We start from the raw sequence: 21,853 nt of genomic DNA, 5'->3' as shown, positions 1-21,853 counted from the left end.
ATAACGTGTTATAATTCAGTAGGCTTATAACTACCTTTAGTGGCCTAGTTCTTGACTGTAGACTACTAATAAGTATATAGAGAGAATATGAGAGAATATATTTAGTGTGTGTTTTATAAACTCATAACACACATATTTATACTCAAAAAATCTACTATACAATATCTATAATAATAATAAAATTAACATCCAATTTAACTTTTATAACATTTTTTACTTTATCTTATACTAATAAAACTCGAGTACACATCAATTTTTTCTTTTCCTTTCGTTCGAAAATAAAACACGAGAACATTACAGAGCTCCGATTTAAAGTCAACTGTACGGTAAAGATGGCGACGGGGACCAGCGGAGCGGCGGCGGCACTACCGAAGATCGTATTGAACGAGAAACAGAAAAAGTTTGAAACAGAAGACAAAAAAGCATACTTGGAATGCGAATTAATCAACGGTGGAAAAGTAATGGATATAATCCACACCTTCGTTCCGTCTTCCAAACGAGGTTTAGGTTTAGCTTCACATCTCTCTGTTGCCGCCTTCAATTACGCTCAATCCAATTCATTATCAGTTATTCCTACTTGCTCTTACATCTCTGTAAGCTCCCTTACCCAATATTTCCATTAATTTTGTTGCAATTTTAATCTTGTTTTACATATGTATTGAAAGAGCTACAAGCCCCTGTCAAGTTTGAACAATTTGACCTAAAAATCACTATGATATCTTTCTTTAATCTGGAATTATGTGGGACTTCACTAGTATATTTTCGAATAAAACGCTGATAACAAGCTCCACTCAATTATCACACGTCAGGATCATAGGCAATTTTGAGTATACATTCTACTACCTGAGAGTGGAGTATTATTTTACTGGATGTACACCGCCTAACCGGGTCCGGGTTAACCCGTGACCATTTTCGACTCATTACAGTTTCAAATTGACTCAACAATATGCTAAAAGAGAGTATCCATACAATTTTTTTTAAGGTCGTCGCAATTGCGAACACTTCGCAAGTCGCAACCTGCGAAATCTGTTCTCCAACTTAAGCCCAGTTCTGTCCAATTTTCTTCATTAGCCTCGCAACCGCGAAATACATTTCCCACTTGCAAAGTTAGCCTCACGGTTAACCGCTGATATGCTAGTTGTTCTTGACGTTGAAGACTATGATGGATCTACCGATTACAAATTAAAATACTGACAAAGATTTAAAATGGCCAATTGATTGTGGATAAAAAATCTTTCTTTCTGTTTACATTTACTTGGTAGGGTTGTTAATGTCACCTGGTAAGCTGCTAGTGATCTGTCAACTGCTAACGGACAAATAGAAATCCAATATTGTAACATAACACTATTACTTTTGTTCTATTTTAATTTACTTTTCTGTTTTACGCATCAAAAAAAAAAAAAAAAAAAAACACTGACGGACAACGTTAGTATTTCATTCTTTGATATTGAAATTATCCTTATCTCTTGTGTTTTTGGTAGTCATAGTTACGTAGTTGGGGTAAGTTGCTAAGTTGTCTGTCTTACAGGAACCTGTGATGAAACTTCTTGGCACAAGTTTCCTAGACAACATTTCACTATACCTGGCAATCGGTTCGGGTCAGGTTTGGGTCGAACCCAAACAGGGTTGGGTCCAAGTGGGTCAGCTTTTTTTCAACAGACCCAAACGGGTCGAACCGAATCACATATGTTGAATGTAATGTGAAAGTCAGAAATTTCTGAAACCTGTAAAACTGAGGAGGCTTTGTGCTTGCACCTTGAACTTATATACGCTTTGAATTAAATTCATGAATCCCCTACCCCATGTATGGCGTGTCTTGTCTTTATTTCACAAGCTTTAAATTGTTGATTAAGGTGAAGCTAATGTGTATTCTGTGTATGGCAGGAGACATTTCTACCAAAAAATCCAGCTTGGAAGTCATTGTTGTACTCTGAAGATCTCAAATCTAGCATGTGAAGCTCAAGGTTCATCTGTTAATTTGCATTGAGTGGTAATAAGTGCTGTATTAGATGATAAATACAAATTTGTTTCTGTAATAATGTGCCGATTAAGTCAATGCCCATATGTATGTAGCACATTTAGAGTTTACCTCACTAAAAGGATATTGTTCTAAACATTAAATTGAATGCCCATATGTCCAGCATATGTAACTTTATTTTCCCTTTAGTGTAAAACACTTGCAAACCATGTCTATATTTGGTTTAGGTTTCAAGAAGCCATTGCAATTACAAGAATCTTAAAATGAAATATATTTATATTTTAGAATGTCAAAGAATTTAATGTTTAGAACCATAGTCTATATTTGGTTTGGTGGTGTATGTATTGTTATTTGTTAGTAGAAATCGCGTGCTGTTGACATCCTGAATATCTTTAAGAAATGCACACTCAGTCCTTCAATTCAAGGTATTACTTACTGGTCTCCTTATGCATAGCTTTTCTTCTGCAGTTGCTATTCATGTGTGTAATGGTTTTATTTTTTTATTTTTTTTTGTAACCCGGGTATCCAACATTTTTTAACTGACTAATCCCAGGGCGACTACTCGCTTTGCGAGCAGCCCGGAGTCATTGCAGGCGAACCTCCATGGCCATGAGGGAGAATAACTTTGTGGGTGCAAGGAATCGAACCCTTGACCTCCACATTGGAAGGTGAGGGTCTTACCATGCCACCACCACCCTCATGGTTGTGTGTAATGGTTTTAGTTCCAACTTTCATTGATGCCATAATTGCTGGTTTGGAAAGGATAGGTTGTTCGTTTATTATTGTGGCATCGACTCTATCCTGAATTTTTACTACTTTGTTTTACAAGTTGTTGAAAAGGATAGGTTGTTTTTTCATTACTGGTACTTCAGGAGTTAAGGGTGCAGATCGATGATTTTATTTGTAACGACGATGTTATAGCATAATGAAATTTTGAGTAGTTTATTTTCACAAAAAATATCCAGACAAACAATATACTGTCTAGAAAATTATATAAATTACTTCACGCATACTCAAAATCATAGTCGTGAAACTCTTGATTTAAAAGACTATGAACCTAGCTCTTATGAGTCGAGTTTATGGGATGCCCTAATTTGGACTATTTGATGACATGCCGTTTACATTATTGTGGATGAACAAGCAAAAATGTGTAAGGAGCTTTGATCTCAAAGTGGCTGCATGTGTTTTTAAAAATGTAGTTCTTATAAAATTACCATTTTTGCGTTCATTTAGAATCCTACTAAAGGAATTTTCTCTTTAACTTGTAAGAGCACTCCCGACGCGATCATCGTCCAGGTTTCTGCCCAGGAGGGCGGCGATAGATGTGAACCCGCCCTAGTCACCCTCCCAGGGACCGTGCTGCGTTATTTCGTTTTAAGACATGATCGAGCACGAGGTATTTTGGACAAAAACTAGCCGTTTCAATTCAAACGGTTAGTTTATCTTATTATTATTTTTTTGAAATTTGTTTAATTAATCTGTAAATATATCCATGTTTCAATTATTACACACATAATCTTCATTTCTTCATATATTTTATAACAATATGAGTCAATCGCAATCGTAATGATGAAGCGAATGAAATTAACACATTATCGAATAGTTATATATAGGTACACTTGACTAAATTGATAATTTGGATCAATTAAGTGATGATGAAGTTGAAAATCACACACTAATACCAAGAGCACCAATAAGGCATTTTTATAGAGATCGGCAAGGTACCGTTAAAAGGATTGGGATGATAATTTGGATCAATTAAATGAATATTTTTTACTTATACAAATTCTCAAGCTATACTATATAACAAAATACTCCGTAATATAATTGATCGGAAATACTTTCTCCACACAAAAATTTCACACAATTTGACCCACACACATACATGGCATGCTGACATGGACCACATCTCTATTTTAATGAGATCTGTTGACTGTAATTAAGAGTTAAAGATTAATACGCTAACTGGGCACTAATAAAAATTACGTGGAGGTAATTTCATGCCACGTTTGTATGTGAGTTGCTTTGTGTAACATTACTCCGTGTTTAAAACACGGGACGGGGTTTGAAAGCTACTTCTTGTATTCCCTATATAATAGAAACCTAAAAACCACCATTCCTTTCATCCAAAATTAAAATACTACAGTAGTACCTAGTAAATCTTCCGAATGTGTACGCCGATAATGAATTCGATTGTTATGGGTGATCTGATAGAAGAAGGTGGAGAGGTTGCTCCACCACCGATCGCCTCACAACCCGTCATTAACTCATCGAGCTTCTCCGACATGTATGAAAGTATTAGAGCAAGAGCAGTAGCTGCAGCTGTAGTTGCTCAACCACCGATCGCCGCACAAACCTTCTTTAACTCATCGCTCTTATCTGCCATGTATGAAAGAATTAGAGCAAGAGCAAGAGCAGTAGCTGCAGCTGCAGCTGCTCAACCACCGATCACCGCACAACCCGTCTTTAACTCGTCGCCCATATATGAAAGTTTAAGAGCAACAGCAGCAGCTGCAGCTGCAGCAATATTAGCTGGATCTGCAGCAGTAGTATGGGTAGCAAGAGGAGTAGGCGAAGTTGTACAGCCAGCTATCGGGGAAGAAGCTGCTGCTATAGGAATCATGCCTCCATCCTCGGCTGGTTTTATGATCAACGCCTTACTTTCTTTTACACAAATTAAGTCGCAGGGGAAACCTGAATTTCCCTTTGAAACGCACCCAAAGTCCATGATAGTTGGGATTGGTAGCCTACTCATCTACGGTTTGGCTTCTGTTGCCGAGCACGTCATTTTTTGTCGTGGCTCTGACCCTGCTTCCGTTTATGCCGGTGTTGCTCGTTTTGTAAGAATTGGTTCTTTATTAATTATGATCGGGTCGTTAGCTGCTCCATTTTACATCTGATGCTTTTCCAGATTTATCATTGTTTGTCCGTACTATGTTTTGTCAATTTGTTGATTTGGGAAGTTTATTTGGGCCCATCAACATTATATGTGAATCTAGGATTCGTATGATTTTGTCAATTGAATAATAATGGGGGATTTATGAATATTGGTTTTTGGGATTCATGAATATTGGTTTTTGTTGGTTTGGTTTCCAAATTCCAAGTGGCCTACACAAGTTGTACTGTTTTTGTATTAGGTTCCTTTCATCATTTTGATGAATGGATTCCTCTTTTGTTAATGAATTACGTAGTATTTTTCTTTTCGCCAAAAAAAAAAAAGTTATAATCTTAATTAATTGAAGTGATGCAGCTCTTCTTTTGAGAGTTATGCCATCTCCTCTCTTTGATAATTTGTCTTTTTGCATGAAGTTAAGCCACAAGACTCTCCAATTGATATTTTTTTCTTTTCACAAGTAGTTGTTCCTAGGCTGTTTACTTCGACACACCCAATAACCCTAAGCTTCCTGTAATCCTGAAGCTATAAATTTCTCATGGTGCTATTAGTGTGTGTTGATTAGTATTTTTTCTTTAGGTTCCCAAGGTGTATAATTAAATATAATACTGGATTAAACATTATGTAGTACTTGTTCAATTGAATACACTTAGATGCATGTTGTCATGTAGTTCTCACTTTTCCTTTTAGGCACACACACATGAATAAGCTACTAGTATTTGGTGTTCTTGGTGAAATGATGGTACTTTTACAGGGTTTTACATGTGAAATTTTTTTATGAGCAAGTATATTGTGTTGCTAGACAAATGTGGTCTGTGTGGCTAAATCTATATGAGGTGTAGAACTAAACGTAAATCCTGTCTCGGAATTTTACACCATGAATGCTGAACTTGGTAAGTGTAGGGCTTGTTTTCTCTTCTTTGTTTAGGGGTCGTGGTTTATTTTTGTTCCGGCACGACTCGCCTTTAGATAGCCTTATGGCTAGGTTAGGTTATGGACCGCTTTTCTAGTTGTGCACCGTGTTTAAGGTTCCTGTATCATCGGTTGATAAAAATTCTTTGGTAATAATAGTTTTTGTTTTTTTCCGCCAAAAAAAAAAAAAAAAAAAAATGAAATGCTGAACTTAAGATTGTCTCATATCTCCTTACCATATTAGTATGCGTCTGTCTCTGCAGTTCTATCATCTTTTATGATCCTTCGATAATAACGTCATTTGTCTCTATGTCGTTTATTGTTCTGTCCGTAGAAACAGCTTTCCATGTGTTCCCTATCTTGGCTAAACTAGACGCTAGCATGATACCAGTAACCAAAGGAGGTATCCTGCCTTATTTTTCAATCTAATTCACATTTTGTTAGTTTCCAACCAGTTTTTGTGGAATTTGTTGACTTACTATTTGACCAATATGTTTAAAACGACATATTTCCTGAATGGCTAAGATTTGTGTATATTACGCTGCTTATTTTCTGTATAACTAACTTACCACCAAATCAGTTGCATATTCACCTGTTCTTTAGAAATTGATGAATCAGAGTACTAGTGAGTTTTTATCCTGTGGTTTTTCTTTTTAGGAGATTATATTTATTTCTTGGCTCATCTACTTATTTAGTAATATTTTGGTCTCGAGATGTAGAAGATAACAGATGTGTTAGAACCATAAATCATAAATACGAGTATCTTATATCTAAGATCTCTTGTATGCGGATAATACGAAAGCTGTTATTTTCTGTATCCCTATCTTAGTTCTATTTTAGACAGTTTGTCTATGATATGCAAATTCTAGTGGGCATGTTTCCCATATCCATGTAAGCTCAGTCGCATCCTTGTATTGCAGGTGCTCCGTAAGAGAAAGCAACATAAGGGTGTCAAACAATGGTTAGGGGTCTTCTTAAACTACTGCAAAATAAATAAATAAATTCCAACCAGAGTTGTATCAATTAGTGTTTGATATATATGTTTGAAGTAGGACTTATCTTAACCTTTCAACCGAGACTTGTCTGCAGTCTATTTGTCTCCTTTGTATGACTCACTGACCACCAGTCTAGCCACTTTCATCTCCATAATATTATTTCATGCCTACATATATAAATATCTTGGAAGTTGATAATTAATACTCTTTTGATTAAGTCATCTACTTATAATAGTTTATAGGGTGATGAAGTGCAAACTTTGATTACAAATGTGTTAGAATCATAAACCATGAATACCAAATTAGCATTATCTAGGGCAAATTGCTCAGAAAGGTAACATAAAAGGGTATATCGGTTTTCTATTTGCCCATAAAGGAGTTTGATTTCAATTTAGTGTGTAAAAAGGTGTCTAGTTTGAAAATGGTTGCAATTGAGGTACAAATTGACACCTTGGATTTTTCTTTTATTTTTTATTACTGACATGTATTTTCATGTCAATTTTTACCTTTTTTATTTCCATGTCACCACTCGCAGCAGCTAAAAACTAACAAGATTCACAGATCTCGAACCGTTGCCTTTGTAGTCAGCCGGCTTAATACAGCCATATCAGCAATACAGAGGTATAGTTGCACCTATACATGACTTCATATTTCCTGAGAGCCTTGAAGTCATGATGCTTCCATTCTCACTTACGTTTATTATTACATGTTTGATTGGTTTTTGTTCAAATAAAGTCTCAACAAGGGGATTCTTTTAATCAGGCCATCACCATCTCCATTTCCGGTCTTCTTATTTACTCCTTTGCTTAAGGAGTTGAAGCTTTCATGTTTGCTACAGGTTTTGATCAAACTTCCGTTTATTCGATTATTGCTCAATTTGGAAGATTGTGCTCTCTGTGCATTTTGGTTTTAACTCTCGCATCTTTATTCTATGTTTGATTGATTTCATACACTATCCCCATATCCATTTCCATATCCATCTCTTGTTGGTATACCTATTAGCTAGATGTTCTGTTACTATGTTTAGTGCCTTGTGGTTTCACTTGTGGGTAAGGTCAAGTGACCAATATGAGTTCGAGTGTTGACATGTTGTAGCATCCCAATTCACCTTGGTTATGATTGTAAGGTGTAAATTCACTTATTTAGTTATTTGTATGATCTTGGTTATAGCTGTTTTGAGGGTTATTCACTTATTTGGACCTATCTACCTTCTTAGTTTGAATGACATTACATAAAATTTTGTAAATTGCCTTTATGGGTTTAATAGTTGTTAGAGTGCCGAATATAAGTTCTGACCTGATTTACTTCTGTTTTATTAGATCATTTGTTGACCCGTGTAAGTCCTTGCTAGAGTGCCGAATATAAGTTCTGACCTGATTTACTTCTGTTTTATTAGATCATTTGTTGACCCGTGTGAATGCTAGATATCTTATTTGGGTTTCCTAACTTTGGGCTATTGGGTTATGAAGATGCATCATTCAAAGTAAACTTTATCATTAAGCCACATGGAATAAGGTGCATGTCAATCTCTACTTCTCTTATTTTTTTTTTTATGTTCATATGCCCATATTCATACCCAAGCTTGTAACAATGTTTCTGTTGACAGGATCACTTTTTAGAGGGTTTACATTTGAATGGTTATTCTTTTTTACACGTGAATGTGCTTGTTTTTCTCCAGTTATAACTTTCTATCACGTTCAATTGGAGTTATAGCATCTGCTATCTCAGTCTCAAACTACTGCTTAGTCTTAAAATTTCCAGCCAGGCTTTTGTGTAAGTTAGTGTTTGACTTCTATGCTTCAAATGTGTTATATATCCTGAACTATCATTCAAGATTTGGATACCCTTATTGAATTATTGGTTACCTTGAATATCCTAAACTGGCCGCCAAACCAGTTGCATCTTCATACAATTATTGTGTGCAATAACTCCTATTGAACAAAATAGAAAGATATAATTGAAACAAGGACTATTCACAGTTCTGCAACTTCAATGGGAGTTTAAATGCAACAAAAGGTACTCAAACAATGGTTTTAGGTGATATGAAGCTGATAGTCAACAGAGTAGTTATGCTTGGTACAAATCGTTCACTTTGTTTCATACATATTTATTAGTCAGTGTGCTTAGTTTTTCTACTTTATTGCTTTGTAACTATGAGTCACAAACTCATCTTTTTTTTTTTTCCTTCTCTTATTTAGGAACATTGTCCGCGTTCTGGGACTAAACTTAAACAGTGTCATGGAAGCTGGAACCGTAAAAGTCAATGTGACATATTTCGTTACTACTTTAATTTGCAAGTCATTATCATTATGCTTAATTGCTATCTAGTAATCAGTTTTTTCATCGAAGGCAGAACACTGCCATTATCATTATGCTTAATTGCTTATATGTACCATAAAGTATCTCACCAACCAATTGTGCTACAAATTCTAGTCCAATGTACAGCTAGGTATTGTGTGAATTATTGTTTAACATCTATGTCTAAAATAGTACAGTATATATATTCAAATAGTGACCAGGATTTGGGAACAATTTTCTGGTCAGCTTTTGTATGACTTGCTGAGTGCATAAACACAACCAAATACTGAACAATATTGTATGTGCGTGGGAGATAACTACATTCTAAGATAATACATACGTGAATGGTTATTTTATTGTTGTTTAAGAATTATATTGACGGAACATGTAACACTCGTGAGACCTGAACCCCCCACTAGATATATAGAAACTGATATTAACAGAGTATAGTCTAAAACAAAAGCTGAAAGTGCTGTAAATAGAGACTTAGGATAGGCTCATTGACTTGTTTAGGATTATGTATTTGGGTCTTGAGACACAGAATTGGATTGCAATTGGGTTGGAACCATAAACTATAATACTACATTAATATGTATATCCCACTACAAGAAAAATGAGCTTTAGTGACGAAAGCTATTGGTCACTAATAATACTAAATTGGTCACTAAATCAAGTTAGTGACCGAAATAGGTTGGTCACTTCTCGTCACTATAAATCCGTCACAAAATATTTTTAGAGACCAAAATATCAAAATTGGTCACTATAGTGACCATTTGTTTGGTCACTAATATCGTATAGCGACTATAATTTAGTGACCACTTTTTTAATAGTAACTAAATAACATTATTAAGTGACTAAATATCGGGTCGTCACTAAAATATCGATGAGCAATTTTCTTGTAGTTTGTAGTAGCAAATATGAATGCTGATATCCACCTCTGTGTTTCCTATTTGAGTTCTATTTTTGACGTTTGATGGTTTGTTTTCTGTTTTAGTTATGCACATTCTAGGAACCTAAGTCTTAATGATTTATTATACTTGTAGTAAATAGGTATTTGTATAAGAGTATTTTTGGCAAGGTAAGAAAAGGCAAGTGTTTAATTTATATGATGTTTAGTTTTGTGAAGGTTTGCTATTAAGGAAAGTACAAGGGGTGTGTGTAACTTGCCATATAAGATCATTTGTAATTGTAGTGGTAACTCGTGTTGGTTGTTTTTTCTACTTTTTTGATAATTGGGATGTGTTGGTTTTTGTTGTGCAGTATTGGTGGTGTTAGATTTTTGATGTTGGTTAAGAGTGTTGTGATGATGTGTTAAACTATAATTGGGTAAATATTAAAAGGGAATAAAAATAATATTTTTAAAATAATAAATAAATAATAATTCAAACCAACTGCGTTGCTCCTTCCGTTGGATTACCACGGAAGCCGCCGAAACAACGCGGCGATACCGAGCTTTTCTGGCGTTGCCTCTCTGCCAACTCGGATCCAAGGCCGTTGTTTACAATAGATACAAATGTTCTAATACTAGCTAATGTGATACTACTATGTACGTCTCATAACAATTTCCACATTGTCATTAAAGTGGACACTCCTAAAATTTTGTGTAATTTCATAGGGAACAACTCGACATGTTTAATGGGACGGGAAGAGTAGGTTGTTTAAAAGGTTAAATAAATTAAAGTTAAACTTTTAACACTTTTTAAAAAAAAAAAAAAAAAAAAATAGAGTTACAAGTTTTTATATTGAATAGTTACGTTAATTTTAAACAAATCATTCTCGTAATTAATTTTACGCTCCAACAAGTAATCGATCACATCATGTTTACATTAACACTCATTTAAAAATTTATAACGTAGAATGGTATTTTATGGTGATGATGTGCGTAGCCCATCGGTCTGAACAAATGGGCTTGGTCTGTGGACAGTCCATAAGTTCACACTCAAAACCCTAATTCTCTTTTATAAATAGAGTGGCCATCCAAGCAATTAGGATAGACAATTTTTCTCTACGGTTTCTACCTACCACTTATGGTAGGATTTTTTTCCCTTAACCGCCAATCGGCGTCGTCCATAGGCCGGTTGTCAGCCATAACCACCCCATAACCACTCTCCTGAGATCATCATCTCGAGTACGTGTTATCACGGAGGTTAACGTCGCTGATCCAAAAAACCCTCTCTATCGCACTCAATCGTGTTTCTAGCCTAGACGAAAATATACCTGATCAATTTTGTGCTTTCAATGAGAGCTACAACACACATTATGAAAATAGGTAAGTTTGTAGCTATAACCATTAATAACTAGTTCATTGACCCGTGAATTCACGGGTTTGACTAATAAATCTACATTATAATTTTAGAGTCATTGACCCGTTAATTAATATTTATTACACCGTATTTGGTTAAAAATTTAAATATTTATTTATAATATATATAGTTTATTATAAAATGTTTATACTATTTGTGACTAGATGGAATATCTCGTGGTACACAACCATACTAATGTACAGCATTATGCTTGATTACATAATATTTCCTTTGTGCATATTTGTGTTAAGACATTTGGTTTAGGTGACTCTTAACTCTACAACAGATATACACACATGAAAGTAGGGGATAATAACTACTATTCAGAACCAATTCTTATCCCTAACATATGCATTTAATTATGGTCAAGGTTTTTCCCATTATATATTATATATCTGATATCTGATTCATAATAGTATTGTTTAAAAATATTTGTACCAAAAATTATATAAAGAAAACAAATTGCATATCTTAAGCAAAATTCTCACATACTACAGTATCAAAGTATTAACGCCCCAACAAATTGACCAAATCAAAACATTGATTTTTTTTATTAGTACTTAGAAGATACACCATCACCACCATTACCACATTATTAGTGTAACAGGCTCAATACTTGTATAGTATATGTCTAACCGTCTATGTACATATTATCACATACAAAACTATTATAAAGCTAAAGTAACACACACCCTTGATTGAAGTGATTAATGTGGCCACAACTTAAAACATACAACTTACACCCAGTAAGCTTCTATATGTGCATAAATACTTTTGCTAGCTTGCAAAGTCATAAAACCCAATTAGTCCAATAAATTGTTACCGTTGGACACAAAGTAGTTCCTGAAAAAAGAAAAAAATAATAGGCATTCAGAAATTCATTTTCATTATACACCTTATTCTAATAGCAATAGTGACAAATTCAGTTTCAAAAACATCAAATCAAGAATTAATAAACAACCTCTATGCAAGCAGCAGCAAAAAAAAAAAAAAAAAAAAAAAAAAAAAAAAAACTGAAAGTATCTATAGTGTCAAGCAATATATAGTTGGCAAAAGAACTAAGTGCAACTTAGAGTCATTGATAGTATAATGATTTAGGTTACCTGAAGGTGCACCAAAAGTAACTCATTATATGCGTTTCATGAACTCAACCTTAACTTCAGCATGCTTATACACTTTTTTATATAATGGTTGATATCCTAGATCAAAATTCATCCTTGAAATTACTTAGAAAAACTCATTGCATCAGAATATCGGATAAACATTAATCATACAAAAGGCGCCTACCCTCAACATTATACAAATTACATCACGATTTAGCATTACTTTAATACTAAGCTTTATTTTTTATAGATCCAAGTAATCAAACGCAAGGCACATCTAATTAATCGCTACTATGATTTACTTAATCTACTACTATTAAACACACACAATGTTGTCATTAGCATATTAGCATATTGACATTTGATATATATATATATATATATATATATATATATATATATATATATATATACACATAACAGAGTCATAACAGAGTCTATGTATACAAAATTAGTAGGCGAAAAAATATGCAGTCATAATTTGAACAACGTATAATAGTTTAAACATATAAAATAACATAAATCCATACAAAACAGAATCCATGTATAGCCCATATTTTACTATTATCCAGTTAACTAACAAATTAGTTACGACAACATAAATCTTAAATCACTTGACTTGTTTATTAGTAAATGAGTCAAGATACCTGCAACTATATAAACTTAAACACTTTTCAACTTAAAAAAATCGCCAAACTTTTCATTGCCTGCACTCACCATCATAATTTACATCAAACACCACATAAATAACAATTGAAACTTAAGATGAATTAATCAAAATTTATTGAAGAGAAACCCTAAAATAAACCACTGAAACCATACACTAACAAAACTGAATTTGAAACTCACAGCTTCCATTTCCATATCAGTGCTGAATCCTACAAAGGCCATATCACCTTTAACCATAGCATTACATAAGAAAGTTATATAAAGTAAGATATTCATAGTCAATGTAAACAAAACAAAAAAAAACATTTTAAATTACCTTGAATATTTCCTTACGATTCTGATTCTTAATCTACAAATATCTACTTAAGAAAACAAAATCGACAGAGTTTAAAACCCTAATTGCAATCAATAGTTTTTAATTAAAACGTCACCTGATGTGTGAAGATCTCGCCTTCCAAGCAATGAAAAACACCTTCAATTATAAAATGAATTGGTTAAAACCCTAACTTAGTTTCAAAATTAAAACGTCACCTGATAAGAAAATTGGAAAAGATTAGTTGATTTTGATGAAAATTTCTTTGTTGAACACTTTGTATAACGAACCAGAGTTTACAATATTACCTTCTGAATCGGGAGACATCTTGATTTAATACCGCATTCTAATTGAATCTGAAACAAAATTATACCGTCAAGAATACATCAAGATGTAGAAAGCAACAAAAACCTTAAAGACATAAAAGAAGCACTCACATAATGACTTACAAATGGTACCTGAATGAATATTTTCCAGTGGTACAATTCGAATGAAGAATAAGTGATTGGAGAAAGAGTAAAACTAATGAAGATGTTCATCTAACTCTAAATCGAGTTTACATAGTAATAAACAGTTGTAGAAAGCTTCTCCTAGAAGCTGTTTATAATCAAAATTAAATAAAAAATAAAAATAGAGGTGTACTCTGTAAGCTTCGTGAAGTTATTTTAAATTCTAATTCAATACTATTATTAAATTATTAAAAGCATGACATCATCAGATTTATTTTTAAAGGCATGTTACAACTTCGAAAGAACATGTTACAACTCTTAAAAGCAAACGATGACCTGTAAACTCTCTATTATAAGATATAAGAGAAATTCTACGCATACTAAAATTTTACTAAATTTTATTTACAAACTGACATGGCAGTCCTAGTTGGCATTCCACTAATCCCATTAATTCCACTAACCTAATTTAAATAGATTTAAATTAGATTAAAATTTATTTAATTGACTAGTCAAAGACCCGCGAATTCGCGGGATTTTGTTAAGGAAATTTGCTATAGTAAAGTACTAAGAACATGAAATATAATCAAGTCCTAAGGGAAGACCAAAAGTTTAATAAGTTGCTACACCAAGTTCACAAACACCCTTCTGAAAGAACAACTTTCAATCAAGTTACATGAGGTCCTCCTCGATCTAGCTTCTCAAATAAATCCAACCTACGTAGGTCTTTCCAAACCGTGTGTATATATATATATATATATATATATTGGTAGGATCAAGAGGGAAGTAACCATTCGGGGGAAGCAATTTTTTTTTTCTTTTCGTTTTTTGAAAAAACTGTGTTCACGAACATTATAGATTGGATGAAAATATGAACATTTAATAAAGACACTTTGTGATAAATGTTTTTATTTTGGCGAGAAAACGCTCAAAGAAGTAATATATAACAATTATCGTATTTTTCGAACGTATTTTGAGGTTTTAGATATTAGGGTTTGAATATTAGGGTTTAGGTATTAGGGTTTATAGGGTTTAGATATTAGGGTTTATAGGGTTTAGATATTAGGGTTTAGAAATTTAGGGTTTAGGGTTTAGATTTAGGGTTTAGATTTGGGATTTAGATTGAGTTTTTAACACGAATGGTTTAGAGTTTAAGGTTTAGGGTTTATGGTTTAGGGTTTGGTGTTTTGGGTTTATGGAATAAACCCAAAACACCAAACCCTAAACCCTAAAACCTAAACTCTAAATAGGGCTAAATTTTACTTCACAAAACATGGAAAAAAAACGTTAACATTTTTCACGAACAATATTATCTTGAATATTATTTTTGTCGATCGTTTTCCCGCCTAAATAATAACATTCATCACGAAGTGTCTTTTCTAAATGTTCATATTTTCATCCAATCTATAATGTTCGTGAACAAAGTTTTTTCAAAAAACGATTTTTTTTTCGCTTCCCCCCGATTGGTTACTTCTCCATTGATCCTACCCATATATATATATATATATATATATATATATATATATATATATATATATATATATATATATATATATATATATATATTGTATTATTATTATTAGTTAAGTGACTTGAATTCGAGATTAGAATGACGGTTTTGTCAATTCACTATGCAAATGGTATCCTATTAAACCTGACTTGACTATACTGTGGATCCCAACAAACCTTCTTAGAGCTCTAGGTGTGGAGCCTGTCACCCCACCGTCGGCTTCCCATTTCATTTCAACCCACGGTCGGCCGACACCCTTTCGGCGTCGGTCCGACGTTCTGAAGGCCAACGTTGTGCAGACGACGCTGTATCTAACCATTGAGTGGGTCCCATTTTCAAATTTTCGACCGTTTGAGTGTTTTATATATTCATTTTTGGGTTTGTTTAGGTTTATTTGTATTTTTCCTTTTATTTATCGTTCGTTTGTGATTTGAATATTTGATGGTGTTTTGAGGGAAAGTTATGGTTTTGTTTCAGATGGGTTGGGGAAGATGGGTTGGGAAAAATGGCAGGTAATTGTACAAATAAGTATGCATATGGTACAAGTAATATAACTTTTAAGGGTAAGTGCACATCACGTGATATCAATTAAGAAATGGATGTCCAACTGTCCAAGTGATACTCCGTATTTTTATACAAATTATTTTAAAGATTTTAAGATGAATAAATTTAATAAAACAAAAAATATTTTCTCTTTCCAAGACACTGAACTGACTATCTTCTTAATTCCCCTGTTTTTTCAGCAATATCAGTTTACAATGTCAGTCCAGTCAGCGTACAGTCATCAGCAAGACAGTGAACTAACACTGAACTGACGCGTCAACACACCCAGTGCTCTTATTGTTGTGTGTCGCATTCCTTGCAACTGTTTTGGAAAACAATAAAGAATACCAGTATCAGTGCTATTGAATAAAATAAGGTTTCAAGTAAGAAATAATAATATGATACTTATGTATTTACCAGCTATCTATAGAATTAGACCATAACATAAAAAAGAAACATATATTGAGTTGATATTTAAGACAATATACGTATAGAAGATCCACGGCCCACTGCACACACGAATCACTACTTAAATGGAAGTGTATATTGCACGAATTTGACATCTTGAGCTTTTGAAGGGTGCCCATAATTACCATGATCATTGTCCTGCTAGTGTGATAATTATCAGTAAGTTGACTTAAGAATTAAACTTTTATATGTCCTAATTAGTTAAAAAAAAAAAAAAAAACCCCTTTTTATTTGACTCACTTGAGATGAATAAGACCCGAGCAACCAATGTATAACGAAATAAGTAAAAAGTGTCACTTCTATATTTAATATCTTGCGTAAAACACCACATGAGGACAACATACCCGTTGCACTTACTATGTCATGTACCACAAATAATCGGACGAACCTCTAGTGACATTGAGTTGCTCCAATAACCCACGTGTGGTATACTCATTATCACCATACGTTTCCGTTTGATCAATAAATGACTGCCAAGCAAATCCTCGCCCATCAGATTTCATTTGCATCAGCAAACATTGTGACCATACCTATAATCACAATCACAAATAAATATCAACTAACTTAATCAATTCATGTGTACTATGAGAGTTTTGTATTGTTGCACGATTTCACCCTTTTTGTATTATAAACGGTATTCTTGCCGTCAGAGTATCCGCTGTAGACCATGGAGATTATTGTACTTCTGGTTTAGGAGATTTATTGTAATGTAATCGGCTCAAATATTATTTGAAAATAAAGTAGCACAATCTCCAGCCTTATAATTATAAACATACGCCTATAAAGACATCATATATAAAAACTGAGCTCCAACTATTATGTTGTCGAATTAAGCAAATCATAAACGAACAAAAAGAACATAAAAATACAACCTTTTGATGGTGTCTTTGCTATTGATAATAGTGGGATCACTATTTACTAAAGCAGGCTCACCGAGTTTTATGGCTTTATGCAAATCTTTCAGTGGCCCCCATTTTGGCTTCTCGTTTTAGTACTATAAATACAGAGAGGTTGCTCATAAATTTATAACTGATCGAATACGCAATCAATAAATTTCTATTAATGTACTCATCATTGCATATACGAAGCAAAATATAAGTAGAGCTATATATAGGTTACCTAAATAGGAAGTTATCAACATATTTTTTTTGGCATTCCGAATGTGCAACCAATTTCGTTTCATCACCAAATATCACTTTTTAGGGTAGATATTGGAGGGAATTTCCCATGGATTGACTGAAATTGCAGTTATGTTTGCTCGATCCTCCTATTTTTGAAACAATTTCCATTATCAATACACTATTCTTGTCAACAACACTATTCGATTTATTTATTACAATAAACAATAGACCTGATTTTCATGTACCTTTAAGAGCCTTGGAAGCTAATTAGAATGGTAACATTTGCCAAGCTTCACTGACCCTAAGCAGATAATGTGTTGCAACTGTACTTGTACTGAATACAGTTCAGATAGATTACAAAAATCAGTAAAATATGAAAGATAACGGGTGATAATATAACTGGTTGAATCTGTCTATGAAGTTATATTTTGTGGCTTGATTTCCTCAAAATAAAAAAAATAAAAAAAATACCTGATGTGTTTTGTCGAAACGAATTCCTTCTGTATAAGATAACTGGTGTCTATGCAATGAGACGTTCTAGATCCTTCCTTCTTTATTACTTTCACCTATTGTTCTTTACTTCTTTTCATGTTTTCCAGCTAAAGACTTGTAAAATAAAAATGAACTGCCAAACTGATAGTAGTGTATCACTTCTGATCACACGAAACAAAGAGATAAAAAGACTAAACACACGGTACACTGTATTTTGTGTTGGAAAAGAAAGACGTTAGAGTATAATCTTATCATCTACTCCTGCAAATTGACTCTTGAGAACTATATCTCTATCACGGCGTAACCGCTGTATCGTTATCTAGGCTTAAAAGACGTAGAATGTCGATAACCGCAAATGTTATACTAAGCATGTAACCCCATCCAATTCGACACTTTATATGTATGTATATATATATATATATATATTCCCCCCGAATGGTTACTTCCCCATTGATCCTGCCCCTATATATATATATATATATATATATATATATATATATATATATATAGGGGTAGGATCAATGGGGAAGTAACCAATCGGGGGGAAGCGGGGGGAAGCAAAAAAAAAAAAAAATTTCGTTTTTTTTGAAAAAAAAAATTTCGGCATCAAGATCACACGAAAATATGAACATTTAGAAGAGACACTTCGTGATGAATGTTATTATTTAGGCGGGAAAACGATCAACAAAAATAACATTCAAGATAATATTGTTCGTGTAGAATATGAACGTTTTTTTTTCATGTTTTGTGAAGTAAAATTTAGCCCGATTTAGAGTTTAGAGTTTAGGGTTTAGGGTTTGGTGTTTTGGGTTTATTCCATAAACCCAAAACACCAAACCCTAAACTCTAAACTCTAAACCGTTCGTGTTAAAAACTCAATCTAAATCCTAAATCTAAACCCTAAATCTAAACCCTAAATCCTAAATTTCTAAACCCTAATATTCAAACCTATAAACCCTAATATCTAAACCCTAATATCTAAACCCCAATAGCTAAAACCTTAAAATACGTTCGAAAAACACGATAATTGTTATATATTACTTCTTCGAGCGTTTTCCCGCCAAAATAAAAACATTTATCACAAAGTGTCTCTACTAAATGTTCATATTTTCATCTCATCTATAATATTCGTGAACAAAGTTTTTTCAAAAAACGAAAAAAAAAAAAGTTTTTGCTTCCCCCGCTTCCACCCGAATGGTTACTTCCCCCTTGATCCTACCACTATATATATATATATATATATATATATATATATATATATATATATATATATATATATATATATATATATATATATATATATATATATATAAACAAATAATGTTGGACAAAAATTGTATGATCAGTCGAATCAATGCCCAAAATCAAAACGCGATGCGTTATAACTTACAAAATTAGGGGGAAAAATGGGACAAAATGCCGAACTCTAACATATAAATACACTAAAAAAATTTAATCGCCAAGGTGACTGACCCTGGTAGCCACTACATAAGTCTGCCCCACCTGTAGCACATAATTCACATAAAAGATGCAAGTATGATGATTTCAATACGATGATGTGAAACAATTAGTATTATAAGGTACTTATTTGATAATACCTGCTAAGAAAGTCAAACCATTGAGGTCAAATTTAGGAAACAGCCACACCAGCAACCTATCACTTGAATTTATAGATCATTATTTCATTAGTGGCTATGAATGTATTTATTTAGGTTACTGTATACGGATATGAAGAATTCAACAACTCCAAACAGCAAAATGGGCACACAGTAATGTAAATACTGCTTCTTTTTTACCCGACATCTGGTTATTGCCATGTATTTATCTATTTATAAGGGTATCATTAAAAGTTATGTGCCTTTTGACAGTGGACTTGTGTTTTGCACTTTTAACTCTAAAATAAATTCTTAACCATTTCTGATTATCAGAATCAAATTGCAACCCTGCTGACAAAGGTAATTCTTAGCCCATATACCATCCAACTCAATATGAACTCTCCAACGATTAACCTAACCAAACTTACCGCCCAAGCCACTTAAAGACATCTCGCTCATGACTATATTGACTGAATAAAATCAAACCTACAAACATACCCACCGTGAGCACTTGACTGTTGCATTCAAATATTTCAAAATATGGTCATTTTACCGTATGACCATCAATGTATGACAAAAATTAGTCATGTTTTGACATCTAGTATACAAAACATCTCGAAGTCTGTACAATGCAACGATTTTCAATTTGTTTATCAATAGCGAAGAGTCAGTAGAAAAAAGAAAAAATATACCAGAGCAGAGACTTCTGATAGAAGCTTCTCCATGAGTTAAGAGACAGGCGGGACAATTATAAATAAAAATCAATAATAAAAAATGTAGCACACAAAGCATGCACTTGCTACAATGTACAACAACAATTGTACCTCAGCTATATTAACATTGAGTCTTCGTGCACTGTCCAGTGGTTGATGCCATGACAACTACACTATGCCCTGCAATTCCATTTTAGGCCAAAGTTAATGCAGATAATCACAATGTTCCTTATTATATGATATATATAATATACATATAATTTTGATCTGATATGTACAAATTTAATATCACACAACTCAAAACATGTACAATAGGTGTAGCCATAACAACAATGCACACTCATGTCATTGCTTCAATATCATCCATGTAAAAAGTGTATGATACATTAATAATTTAATTTAATACGTCCAAAGTGAAACACAATATATGACTAACCTAATGAATCATCTTAAATGGCCCATTTATTTTATATGATAGTATTTAATTTAATTACATAATAATAGGGAAGAAATACATAGAGTCTCTCTACCAAATGGAGATGAAGCACATATGGACTTCCATGACCATTATCAACCCAATTATCATAGTAATCTTTTCCAGTTAGGGTTAGATATATAATCAATTAACCTGATAATCGTAACCATGATTTATTCCAGTTCACATACTCGCATCTTTGATTACATGATTCGATAGACCAAACTAATAATCGATTAAAAAGTAGATGAACTGATTACCTGATTCATTAGAATTTACGGTTCGTTTATATTGCATAATCCTCAACGATCTCCAAAATATCATATGATGATTTGATTCTTAAAATCGTTTGAATAATCTCCTCTCCTTCCATGATAACGCGAAATCTTACTCTTTAAAATCAACAGTTAAATCACTCGTCAGATAGCAAGATAGCGTATTCGATCTTCATATGAAACCCTAGAAAAAATCCCTAGAATGACTCCAATTGATTCTTTGATTTTGGTATCTTCTCCAAAAAGATTACTTATTTGAGATTTTAGAGGATTTCGGAACAATTTGATAGCCATATAATGTTGTTAGATTAATTAATTATGAAACCCCTAATTCCCATAAGATTTTGCGTATTGGGGTAATTTTGTCCTTGTCATTGTTCTTGAAAAAAAGTTACGTAATATTAATTTCGAGAAGTAGATCAACGGCTGTAATGATAAATTGTCTTAGATCCATCCATCGGTCATAAAGTGTGTTTTCAAAAAATTATTACTTCATTTAGCTTTTGTTTTAATAAGTAGGGAGATAGGGAGAAGGGAGAGGAGAGGGAGAAGATATCTAGTACTGATATCACGTACGTATCTTACCCCTCAATCTTCTTGTTCTTCATTATAGCAACTCAAAAACATCTCTGTAAATTATGAATCAATAATCTTCTGCTTTATCTTCTTCATTAAGCATATCATGTCCGTCAATCATCTTATCTTCATCAAGCATATCAGATAAATTAACGTCTCTCCTTTTACTTTCCCA

General features: G+C 33.2%; 2 protein-coding genes across 11 annotated transcripts; one reads left to right on the top strand and one right to left on the bottom strand.

Annotated features, from left to right (window-relative positions):
* Positions 1–332: 332 nt before the first annotated feature.
* Positions 333–2,227, top strand: LOC139844120 (acetyltransferase At1g77540). The gene is made up of 2 exons (XM_071834332.1): positions 333–593; positions 1,885–2,227. Exons 1-2 carry the CDS (start codon positions 333–335, stop codon positions 1,954–1,956), a joined length of 333 nt encoding a protein of 110 aa, XP_071690433.1. The 3' UTR covers positions 1,957–2,227.
* Positions 2,228–15,999: 13,772 nt separating this feature from the next.
* LOC139839700 (beta-galactosidase-like) lies at positions 16,000–21,444 on the bottom strand. 10 transcript variants are annotated; one of them, XM_071829834.1, is made up of 9 exons: positions 21,088–21,444; positions 19,643–20,532; positions 18,024–18,205; positions 17,798–17,886; positions 17,551–17,698; positions 17,304–17,425; positions 17,047–17,209; positions 16,820–16,961; positions 16,000–16,285 (listed from the first exon to the last, which is right to left on the bottom strand). In XM_071829834.1, exons 7-9 carry the CDS (start codon positions 17,098–17,100, stop codon positions 16,221–16,223), a joined length of 261 nt encoding a protein of 86 aa, XP_071685935.1. In that variant the 5' UTR covers positions 17,101–17,209; positions 17,304–17,425; positions 17,551–17,698; positions 17,798–17,886; positions 18,024–18,205; positions 19,643–20,532; positions 21,088–21,444; the 3' UTR covers positions 16,000–16,220. The 10 variants fall into 10 exon arrangements, 7 of the variants coding, with proteins under 7 accessions (XP_071685935.1, XP_071685933.1, XP_071685936.1 ...); XM_071829832.1 differs by having other exon boundaries at positions 17,047–17,425; positions 19,643–19,704; positions 20,332–20,532; XM_071829835.1 differs by having other exon boundaries at positions 17,047–17,425; positions 18,024–18,151; positions 19,643–19,704; positions 20,332–20,532.
* Positions 21,445–21,853: the final 409 nt, after the last annotated feature.

This window comes from Rutidosis leptorrhynchoides, chromosome 4 (assembly GCF_046630445.1).
Source record: "Rutidosis leptorrhynchoides isolate AG116_Rl617_1_P2 chromosome 4, CSIRO_AGI_Rlap_v1, whole genome shotgun sequence".
Taxonomy (NCBI): domain Eukaryota; kingdom Viridiplantae; phylum Streptophyta; class Magnoliopsida; order Asterales; family Asteraceae; genus Rutidosis; species Rutidosis leptorrhynchoides.
Note: the sequence above shows the minus strand (reverse complement) of the source record. Positions and strands in the feature narration are given on the sequence as shown.